At 37.2% G+C, this 10,878-nt stretch overlaps 2 protein-coding genes across 2 annotated transcripts; both read right to left on the bottom strand.

Moving 5' to 3' along the window:
• Positions 1 to 1,566: 1,566 nt before the first annotated feature.
• Positions 1,567 to 4,827, bottom strand: LOC126818399 (nucleotide triphosphate diphosphatase NUDT15). Its single transcript, XM_050545813.2, has 3 exons — positions 4,500 to 4,827; positions 3,491 to 3,699; positions 1,567 to 1,793 (listed from the first exon to the last, which is right to left on the bottom strand). The coding sequence occupies exons 1-3, from the start codon at positions 4,658 to 4,660 to the stop codon at positions 1,681 to 1,683; spliced, it is 483 nt and encodes a 160-aa protein (XP_050401770.1). The 5' UTR covers positions 4,661 to 4,827; the 3' UTR covers positions 1,567 to 1,680.
• Positions 4,828 to 7,236: 2,409 nt separating this feature from the next.
• On the bottom strand, positions 7,237 to 10,403 carry LOC126818400 (nucleotide triphosphate diphosphatase NUDT15). Its single transcript, XM_050545814.2, has 3 exons — positions 10,230 to 10,403; positions 8,817 to 9,022; positions 7,237 to 7,450 (listed from the first exon to the last, which is right to left on the bottom strand). The coding sequence occupies exons 1-3, from the start codon at positions 10,388 to 10,390 to the stop codon at positions 7,338 to 7,340; spliced, it is 480 nt and encodes a 159-aa protein (XP_050401771.1). The 5' UTR covers positions 10,391 to 10,403; the 3' UTR covers positions 7,237 to 7,337.
• Between the last annotated feature and the right edge of the window lie 475 nt (positions 10,404 to 10,878).

Raw genomic sequence — 10,878 nt, 5'->3', positions numbered from 1 at the left:
CGTTCTTACAAAGAAGCAGTCACGTTCGAGCCACTGAATGCGCAGCTAAATACGTCTGATACCCATTTTTAAAATATATTCCTTTTTTATAACATTAAACCTTATACATCTCGTACTAAACGATATAATTTTATGGCCAGCCATAAACTACATATAATTGTATAGGCTTATTTATATTCAACATGCGTCCAATGTAAATAAAGCTTTTCTATAATGTAGTCCTAACTCTATTCATTCCATTCTACTTTTCAAGGAAAACATAAGTCTAGTTTTATTGAACAATTTGGCCTATTTGTGAATCATACTCAAAAGATACCTTGATCTCATTCACGGAAATAATTAGTTCAAGGCTTATAGATATATCATTACACTTGAATAATACAAACGTTTCCATAGATATTCATTTGACTGAATACAAAAACTCCTCGCCATGTCCGAAAGGTTAAAGGTATAGTAATGAATGTGGGTCGTTAAACATTTGAAAGAAGGATTACAAGTATTACTGTTTGATATAGTTTACTTGAATAAAATCGTGGACGTTACGTTTGTTTTTAATAAAATAATTCTACAAATTTAAAAACATAGACAGGGCCTAACAGCAGCAAAGTCCTTCTAGTGAGTTTCAAAAATTCCATTTTGAAATCTGTTCTTTACCAAAAATCACGGTTTTCGTGTCATCCGAACGACTAGCCAGCTGTCCCTGTCAGACCCTCCGTCTTGCACCACTGACACGGGGAAACCACGCCGGAAAATCCTGATGGACTTTCTCGGTCAACACCGGGAGCGAACCCGCGACCTCCAGGCTAGCGAGCCGTCTTACCCACTTAGTTGTTCTCTAGCCACAAACGAATAAAAACAAGCAAACAACGAAGCAAGTAATTCTGAATTAATCCCATAATAAATAGATGACACTCATTATTTAACGATATATCTTTTTGTATAGTGTGTAGCAATCAAATTACGTATCACTCTGCTTAAAGATACATTATGGGGGATAAGATAAAGAGATGGCAGTTCTCGCTATAATAGTTAAAAACTAGATAGTTTAAGGTAATTTGCTGAAAATTTCAGTCAAATTGATCCACTATGAGCCGAGAAAGAAGCGGGTGAAATTTTTGCATAGTCTCGGTCATCATTACTAAAATCATTAATATAAACAGCATAGTCTCGATTATCCACTTTTATTGATTTAATTATCCATAGCCGTTAGCGGCATATAGGAATCTAATCCAGCCAACATCGAAGGCTAGCCTTGACATCGAGAGTTTATTATGGTCTGGATAAGTTAATTAATGTTTAATTGATAATTTAGATAACATTTCAGGCCTAAAGAAAGACTTGTAATAAGCAGATTTTGCTCTTGCATAATGCATGTTTAACCTGCGCAGAAATTGCTCATCACGAAATTACTCATGGTATTGATGTCGTGAAACTATACAACAAGTTCCATGTACCCTACTTCATAAAGTTATTAAATGTTAGCAATAGGTCTATCGAATGTAAACAAACAATATTTCGTTTTGTTTTTAAAAAATTAAAATACATAATATACTATGGGGTCGGTAATTATATATGTACCTTTTTATTGATTTAAATATACAATATGGAACATGATGAAAGGCTTTGATAATTAGAGATAACAATAATATAACGTGGTTTTTTGGGGGGGTTTTTTCCAGTTCAACCAGATTTCTTTTTGAAAGGATTGTATTCATTTTCTTCTCTCAATATTCGTAAACCATAAAATAGTTTAGATAATGGCGGAAAATCATCCCAATCTACCCATTGCCATTCTGAAAATAAAGATAGATTCCAATAAAAAAAAAACAAGCGGTTGTCATGCAAGATACGTCCACATTTTGAAAGAGATGGACAGGGAACAAGCTAAAAAAATACAATTTTTTTGTGCAATCAAAATTTAAAGGAGCCAAGATCTTTGGGATTATAAACATATATTTTAAGTTTAATCAAATTCTAATAAAAAGTAAGACCCCGAGAGGGTCCACGGCCTTGGTGTAACATGCTTATTATGCTATTTCCGTAAAGGGGGGCGGTCATTTTGTTAGACAATATCGGTCCAATTTTCACATAATTCGAACTCAATCGTATAATTGTGATGTAACGGTGATATATTTGAACGGTTTTTAAAATGGGATACAACTTGTGACCTCCAGAGGATCCACAACCTTGGACTTTACAAAAGTTCCGTACGGGGAGTGGATATTTTGTCGTTTTTCACGAAATTCGAACTCAACCGTCATTATGATGTAACGCTTTTTAAATACGGATAAAAATTGTGACCTCTAGAGGGTCTACAAGCTAATACGAGATTTTGCGTACAATCAGGGGTCATCATCCAGCAAGAGTTACGATCTGATATGCGCGAATATCGAAAGGAACCGAGATATAAATGAAATGAAATGGGGTTTAACGTCCTACTTTTCTGCTCCGACGGGGCATAATGAAGACGGCTTAGGGATATAAACCTATATTTTAGGTTTTATTAAAAGCGGATCAACATTGCGACCGCTAGAGGGTCAACAACCTTGGCATTACATACTTTTACACTATTTGCGTATAGAGAGCGGCCATTTTGTCGGGCAGTTTCTATACGATTTTCACGAAATTCGAAATCAACCTTCATTATGGTGTAACTGTGATATATATGAACGTTTCTTTAAATCGGATAAACGTTGTGACCTAGGGTCCACACGCTAATACGAGATTTGTCGTACAATCAGGGGCCATAATCCAGGAAGTTACAGTCCGATATGCGCCAATATCGAAAGGAACCGAGATCTTTGGGTTATAAGCATACATTTTAAGTTCCATCAAAATCGGATACAAATTGTGACCTCTAGAGTGTCAACAAGCTAAAAACGTGATTTTTAGTACACTCAGGGGCCATAAGCCATGAAATGGTGGTCAGATACATGCTAATATCGAACGGAACCGAGATCTATGGGATATAAACCTATATTTTAAATTTCGTCAAAATCGGATAAAAATTGTGACCTGTAGAATGTCTACAAACAAAATGTGGACGGACGGGCAGAGTCGACGACAATATTACGTCCACATGAAAATTTGGGGGTATAAAAAGGTCACATAACTGAATAATATTGTATGGTTTAACTTGTTGACATATAAAATAATTAGAATACAAATCAAAATAAAATGAAATGGGGTTTAACCAAGAGGTTTTAATGGGTTTAACGTCTTTCTGCTCCATCCGGGCTAATGAAGACGGGCATGCGCCATGAGGGAATGGTGACCCGACAGCGGTGCTACGGCCTACTCTTATTTCTGTCAAGGGTTATTTTACCCCCACGCAAATGTTTCCATGGGACCTCAATTTTCCGTCCCATCCGAACGAGTAGACGCCTTTTCTTGTAAGCCTCACATCCTACACCACTCGGGAAACAATGCCGGTCATCACCGCGAGCGAATTCAAGACCTTCCGGTAGTAAGCTATATTATACATTAGTACCTGAACATTTCTTTGGTTCCAGGTTTTCCGTTTCTTGTTTACACTGTTTATATGATGCATCAACTTCTTGCACAATTAATAAAGTTACATAATGATATTTCTCTACTTGTTCTTCTATAGCGTTTACTACTGTAGCATAGAAAACATTCTTTAACTTTAAACCAGTTTCTTTTAGAGTTTCCCTTATACCACAATCTTCCCAATATTCACTGCAAGAGATCAAATAAAATGTTAATTAAATGTTTGCAATGGCACATGGGTCTTTTATTCTTTTGTAAGTAGTTTACTAACTACAAAACAACAATTTGTATATCCCCAAACTGATCAGCAGTGAATATTCTCTAAGCCCCTACAATTACTAAGTGGGCTGGCATCGGTGCGAGTTAATTAGCTCACAATATTAACTTTTTTCCTTCTGCAAATTAAATTCTAAAACATTTTTTTTTTTTTTTTTTTTTTGAAGTATTGGAAAAATAAAGGTGTTTGAAGTATATCTCAATATAAAAAATAGTTCCTTTTTAGTTAAAATGGGTATATGAAGGCGTGAAATGAGTAAAAGGCATCATTCTGTCCGGACCACTGTTTAGGTTAAAACGTCTTATGTAAACAGTGCACGCGCGATCGAAGCCAATGGTCAACGCTGTGTGATGTGACGTCACACGTGGAATGCATATAAACTTATAAAGGTCAGTTATATCTTACACAGAGTTAGAAGAAGGCTTTCGCATTACCCCTGTCAAACAGATTGATATATCCCATTGAGTTAACTACAAATTAAAGAACGGGAGATAATTTTTAAATATCGTTACTGTCAAATTTTCGTCTTGAAATCATTCGTATTCATAACTCAAAATATTGAGGATGCCTTACTTACAATCAAAAGAACAATTTTCGAACACGGTATTGTCAAGGACAAAATACGTATGTGGCATCAAATAAGCAAAAAGCGAGCGTAAAATTAGTGATTGCTTGGTAACCTATGAATCGCAAACGTTGGATGTTAACTTACCCAAATTTTAGATGACCGACGGGGAATGCATATAACCCTTCACCCGTAGAACCCTTTCTGATACCTAGTAGAACTCGATTCGGGTAATCTGGGTGAGTTACTATGACACCAACTCCAGTATTAGGCAGCTGTTTGCGTTCATCGACACCCGTTTCCGCCATTTTGATTTTTCAGTTTTCTTCTATTTCATAATTTCCTGTAAACTAGTTAACTACCACTTACTGCGAATAAAATTGGAAGATGAGTTTATTTATTGATATATTTTCACTTTAATGTTCAGATAATTTAACTGTTAACATCTATAGCAAGTTAGGCGCGAACCTAGTATAGTTTGGTTATAATGGATAAATCGTATTTTTCATGTTCAGAGAACACGTTAATAAAGGGACGCCACTCGTGAAACACTACTCAATAAAATTAGACGGGGCTGAATTATAAATCTTTATTTCAAAATATCCACTATATGTATGTCATTTTACGAACTATAAAGATAACTATAAATATTCAACAGAGCTGATTTGCAAAAGAAATGGTTTAAAGGGAGTAAATATTCATTTTACTTATTTGACTTCCATATGGCATTATTATTTCACATGTGATCTTTGATGGGCTGGTACGACAGAATTGATGAAATGCCATCCTCTCTTGGGCCTATGAAATCAAAGGCTATCAATTATAGGGCCTTGAAATGACACGTTATCAGTTCTGGGGTCGTGCGAATACATGTTCATTATAAGCAAATGGTGTTTGTATGAACCACAAGTTGAATTCTAACAAGTGGTTAGTAATCATGGCAGGTGTTAGTCAACATGGTTAACATAACTTCACGAATAGCTGATTTATTATCAAAGTAATGGTCATCTTAATGCTATTATTAAAGATTCATTATGGGAGATTAGATAAAGAGCTGACAGTTCTCACTATGATAGTTAAAAACTAGATAATGTAAAGGAAATTTGCTGAAAATTTCAGTCAAATTGATGCACTCTGAACCGAGATTTTAGCGATTGAATTTTGGGTCCAGCCTCGATCATCATTACTAAAGTCAGTACGATATAAAAAAAACATAGACTCGATTATCCACTTTTTAAATTTAATCAGAAGCAGCAGACCGGGTTCTAATCCAGTAAATATCGCAGGCTAGCGATGCCATCGAGAGTTGATTATGGTGTGGATAAATTAATTAATGTCTAATTAATAATTTAGATAACATTTCAGGCATAAAGAAAGACGTGCATATGGCAGATTTAGCTCTTGGATAGTGTATGTTTAAAAAATATTTCGGTTGTAACTGATGCTGAAATTATGAATAATTTATACGACTTCACAATGTATGACCATAGTTCCAATGTAGACAAATACGATTGTTTTTGACAGAATAATTCTTCAAATTTAAAAACATAGATGAAACCTAACTCCAGAAGAAATTAAAACGTTCAGGCTAACAAGAGAAAAATTCTGGATTGACAAATTGAAAACAACAGCCCCCCCCCCCCCCAGGTTTGAATATTCATACGGCTAGCGCTATAGCCCCCTTTGTAGTCCCATTTAGCGCAACAGCAGCGGGTGCGTCCAAAATCACCAGAAAACACTATACTGATCTCCAGGATAATCTCCCCCAAATCTTCACACATAAACTTATAATTGCATATTCTAAAAATAAAAAGCTTAACGACATCTTAGTACACAGTAAATTAGACCAAATAAGACCAGTCCTCACGCTAACCCAAAACAAAAAATATATCAAAACCTAGCCCTAACGCTTAGTAAATAAAATCAACTAGATAAGAATCCCTAACCCAGTGATAGTGGAACAAACACATTTTTTTTAAAAGAAAATCCAATTCTTAGTAGGAAAGACACTAATGTGGTTCTCATCTGAGAGTCTCACATTTATTCCTTTTGCTTTTTCCAGAAAACAAAAATACATGTACCAGAATAACATAAGCATCGCCTAAGGAAGACCATCAGCGCCACCAACGCCAAAAACAGCGAAAACAACTTTGTATATAAAATTAATGTATTGTATGTATTTTTTTTATAAAACCAGGAGATATCACGAACTAAATTTTCATCATCCTAGGTCAGTGAAAACTCAACCTCTCCCCCAAATTCTTAAAGCTAACCAAAGACCTAAGCCTTACCCTATCAGCCATTTCTCGTAGCCACGGTGGCTAAGTTAGTACGAGGTCGCGGATTCGGTCCAGGTGTTGGTCGAGAAAGTTCATTGGGATTTTCCGGCGTGGTTTTCCCTTGTCAGTGGTGCAGGAAAGAGGGGGGGGGACTGACAAGGACACATGTCTAGTCGTTCGGGTGGGACGAAAAAACAAAGTCCCTGTACACATTGGTGTGCACGTAAAAGATCCCATGGTAGTTGGAATTCAATATATGAGTAGGCCGTAGCGACGCTGTCCGGGCAAAATTCCCCTTCGTAGTCTGCCTTAATTAGCCCAGTCGGAGCAGAACAGTAATGCTTTAAACCCCATTTCATTTTATCAGCTATTTCTATGAAAAAACTTTTACCGAGTGTGATACCATTAACTCCAGGTTAAACATTATTCGGTCACTTTTGCTAGTTTCTCCATCGGAAAGTTGCTTGTAGTGCAAAATGAAACTAATGGCGCGACACTTTATGTAGTCGTGTACATTTACTTAATAGCGTTCACGGTCAATTTTAATAGTTTGTTTTTGTTTTTTTTAAATTAAATTAACTTACATACGGGGTAGGGAGTTATATTTTTATACATTTTATTGATTTAAATATACAACAATATGGAACATGATGAAAGGCTTTGATAATTAAGAGATCTCATAATAAAACAAGAATATGTTTTCAGTTCAACCAGATTTCTTCATGAAAGGATTGTATCTATTTTCTTCTTTAAATATTCGTAGACTACAAAATAGTTTAGATAATGGCGGAAAATTATCCCAATCTACCCATTTCCATCCTGAAAAAAAAAACAGATTCCAGTATAATAATGATAACCCATTACATTTTGAATTGTATAAATAATAAATACAATACGTTATTTTAAAAAATCACATAATTGAACATTTTTGTATGGTCTAACGTGTTGAGATATAAAATAATTTGAATAAAAACCAAATTAAGATGAAATGGGGTTTAATGCCCTAGTTTTCTGCACCATCTGGGCTATTGATGATGGGTTTACTGCAGGCATTGTGCCACAAAGGTAAATTTTGTCAGGGCAGTGGCGCTACGGTGTACTCTTATTTCGAATTCCAACCGTCAATGATTCTTTTATGCGCACGCCATTGTGTAGCCTACACGGGACGTCGGTGTTCGTCCAATCCGAACGACTAGACGTTGTTTCTAGCCAAGGCCACCGTTTTGCAACACGAGTAAAGCAGGCCTGGTGGGCCCTCTTTTTTGCAATTTATGAGTATGTCCTCAACATGAAAATCCACCGTGTTAAATTCCTTACATCTGAGGGATGAATGGTGACTCCAGTTGAAAAAAACAACAAAACAAAAGTAAAGTTAAATTGAAATGTTCCCGGAAGTTTTTAATTCATAAATTGTTTCCCGAATGATCGAACTTTTGCACTGAATACGCATAAAGTCTGTTATCTATGCAAAGCTATAGTAATTAGGTTAGCCTCGTCGGGCCGCTCGCGGTGGTCCGGTTTCCTCTTTCCTCATTCTTCTAAAAAATGAAATTGAATGAAATGGGGTTTAATGTCCTGTTCTCTGGGGCGCACAACAGGGGGGGGGGGGGGGAGCTTAGTCCAGATAGGCAAATGGGCCGGTTTGGAGGAGTCAATCCAAAATGTGGCCTACAAATCAATATTCAACTGAGTCATTTAAAATTTACATAATGCTATACTTACTAACAACTTTTCGACCTAACTGGGGGTAATAATTAATTTTCTAATGCTGAGTGCTCCCCCCCCCCCGCCCCCTCCCCCCCCTCCCCCTGGGAAAATATGTTTGTGCGCCCCTGGCCGTTCTGCTCCGACTTTCTAATAAAGACGGGTATACACCGCACAGTGTGCTGTCAGAGAAATTTTGACCGGACAGCGGCACTATGGCCTACGTTGTCCGCTGTCAGGCCCCCTGTCATGCACCACTGACGGGGGGGGGGGGGGGGCATGCCGGAAAATCTCGATGAACTTTCTCGGCCAACACCGGGATCGAACACGGGACCTCCAGGTCAGCGAGTTAACGTCTTACTCACTGCTTCTAAACACACCTGCTTGCAAGTGAAATATTGAAATAATATACCAAGTTTCAAGATCGTGGCAATGCGCATTTTAACACTTGTTTTGATGGTATAATATATATTTACTGCACCTAAACATTTATTTGGTTCGAGGTTTTCCGGTTCTTGTTTATATGATGTATCAACTTCTCCTTGTACAAATAAAGTTACATAATGATATTTCTCTACTTGTTCTTCTACGTTTATAGCGTTTACTACTGTAGCATAGAAAACATTCTTTAACTTTAAACCAGTTTCTTCTAGAGTTTCTCTTATACCACAATCTTCCCATGATTCACTACAAGAGAACAAATAAAATGTTAATCATGTCTGCAGTGACACTCGAGTCCTTAATGCTTCTGTGAACTAAATCGCCAATATTTGGCAACTAGAAATCGACACAAATGGGTTGCAACGCATATAATAATGCAATATGAATATATATAAAATGATTTACAATTCAATCGTTTCTGATTTTACTGTAATTTCTAATTTGTTATGTTCGACGAAATACGAGAAGAGTCAAAATTTAATGACAGTCTTTGTCGTCTGGTTATTCCAGTCTACACCGTTAGTATTCTCCTGTGGGATATGTTTAGCCTCGTTTGCTTCATTACAAATGGCATTCTAGCATGCGATTATTGTGACAATTTCAAATTTTTTATTTTGTCTTAAATATTGCATATCAGAAGCCCATCATTTCACGGTAAGATAACAACACCAATGTTGATTTAAATTGACCAATAAGTCGTGTTTGCAATGCCGAAGACTGTTGGTGATTTTGAGTTAGTGGCTTGCCTCCTTAAACTAACTAGCCTATAAGAGAATTGAAGATGATAAAAGAACAACATTTATAGACCTATCACTCAATAACACATTCTACGGTAGATATCGCTTGTGCGATAACTCTCATACTGAACGATATCTCTTAGGATATATTCCTTTCCATGAAATAAAATCTAAATCAAAGAATTATATCCATGTGCGTGCGTGTAAGAAAGGGTTGTGTGATAAATAAAATCTTCTACTCAGTTTTTTTTATATCAAGAAATATCAACACTCGTCGATAAAGTAAAAAAAATACCTCGGCAGAGTCTCATTCTTTTTTATATTGTAGACTTGTGTTGATATTTTAAAATTAAAAAAGACGAGTAAGATTCTCTGTATATCCCATTCGTTTCTTATTGCGTTGAAAAGGGAGTTAACTACAAATTAATTAAAGGGAGATAATTTATAAATATCGCCCCTGTCCCATTTTCGTCTTGAAACCACTCGTTTAAGTCGAAATATTGAGGATGCCGTACTTAAACCCTACTTACAATCAACAGAACAATGTCCAATCTACATGTGTCCGGTTATATTTCTTTATTCGAACATGATATTGTCAAGGACAGGACACGTATATATGGCAGACAATGAATAAGCAATGAATGAGCTAGAATAGGCCTATTCAATACTAGGCTATTGCTTGGTATGTGAATCGCTAACGCTGTATGTTAACTTACCCAAACTCTAGATGACCCCCGGGGAATCCGTATAACCCTTCACCCGTAGAACCCTTTCTAATACCTAGCAGAACTCGATTCGGATGATCTGGGTGAGTTACTATGACACCAACTCCAACTTTAGGTCGCTGTTTGGGTTCATCGACATGTGTTTCCGCCATTTTGAATTTTCGGGTTTCTTCTATTGTATATTCCCTGTAAACGACCACTGAGGCCCGGAGCCAGCCTGCTGGCTGCTGAGGGGCAGGAAACCTTTTTTTTGGTTTGGAGGGTACGGGTACCGGGGTCTCCGGGCCCTGAGACAGCCTAGCTGCCAGGCCCCAGTGACAATTAGACACCCTAGGGCGGGGTGGGGAGGTCTCTCCTCTCGGAGTTTATTGTGACTTTGGGTCTTACACTTGAGAAATCTTTTGAAATTTCGACCTGAAATGGTGGTCTGTGGGGTATATCCCGGACGGGAAGTCATATACATAGTTCTAAGCAGAAAAAACTATCGCAGAGAGCGGGCCTGTGGGAAGGAGGGCCACAGCCAGTCCGGGCCCGATGATATCGGTTCACGATTCTTGTCAAGCTAGCTGGTTGATTGAGAAACGGGGGCCCGACGGAAATATTGGACAATTAACAAAACCGCTACCTGACAGCCAGAAAA

Source organism: Patella vulgata, chromosome 4 (assembly GCF_932274485.2).
Source record: "Patella vulgata chromosome 4, xgPatVulg1.2, whole genome shotgun sequence".
NCBI lineage: Eukaryota > Metazoa > Mollusca > Gastropoda > Patellidae > Patella > Patella vulgata.
The sequence above is the reverse complement of the archived record's forward strand: the minus strand, read 5'-3'. Positions and strand labels throughout refer to the sequence as shown.

Coding starts and splice junctions, on each gene's coding strand:
- LOC126818399 (XM_050545813.2), bottom strand. CDS start 4,660: ATGGCGGAAACGGGTGTCGATGAACGCAAACAGCTGCCTAATACTGGA. Junction 3,700..4,499: donor GTCGGTCATCTAAAATTTGG/GTAAGTTAACAT, acceptor GATCTCTTGCAG/TGAATATTGGGAAGATTGTG. Junction 1,794..3,490: donor GGAACCAAAGAAATGTTCAG/GTACTAATGTAT, acceptor CTTTATTTTCAG/AATGGCAATGGGTAGATTGG.
- LOC126818400 (XM_050545814.2), bottom strand. CDS start 10,390: ATGGCGGAAACACATGTCGATGAACCCAAACAGCGACCTAAAGTTGGA. Junction 9,023..10,229: donor GGGGGTCATCTAGAGTTTGG/GTAAGTTAACAT, acceptor GTTCTCTTGTAG/TGAATCATGGGAAGATTGTG. Junction 7,451..8,816: donor CGAACCAAATAAATGTTTAG/GTGCAGTAAATA, acceptor TTTTTTTTTCAG/GATGGAAATGGGTAGATTGG.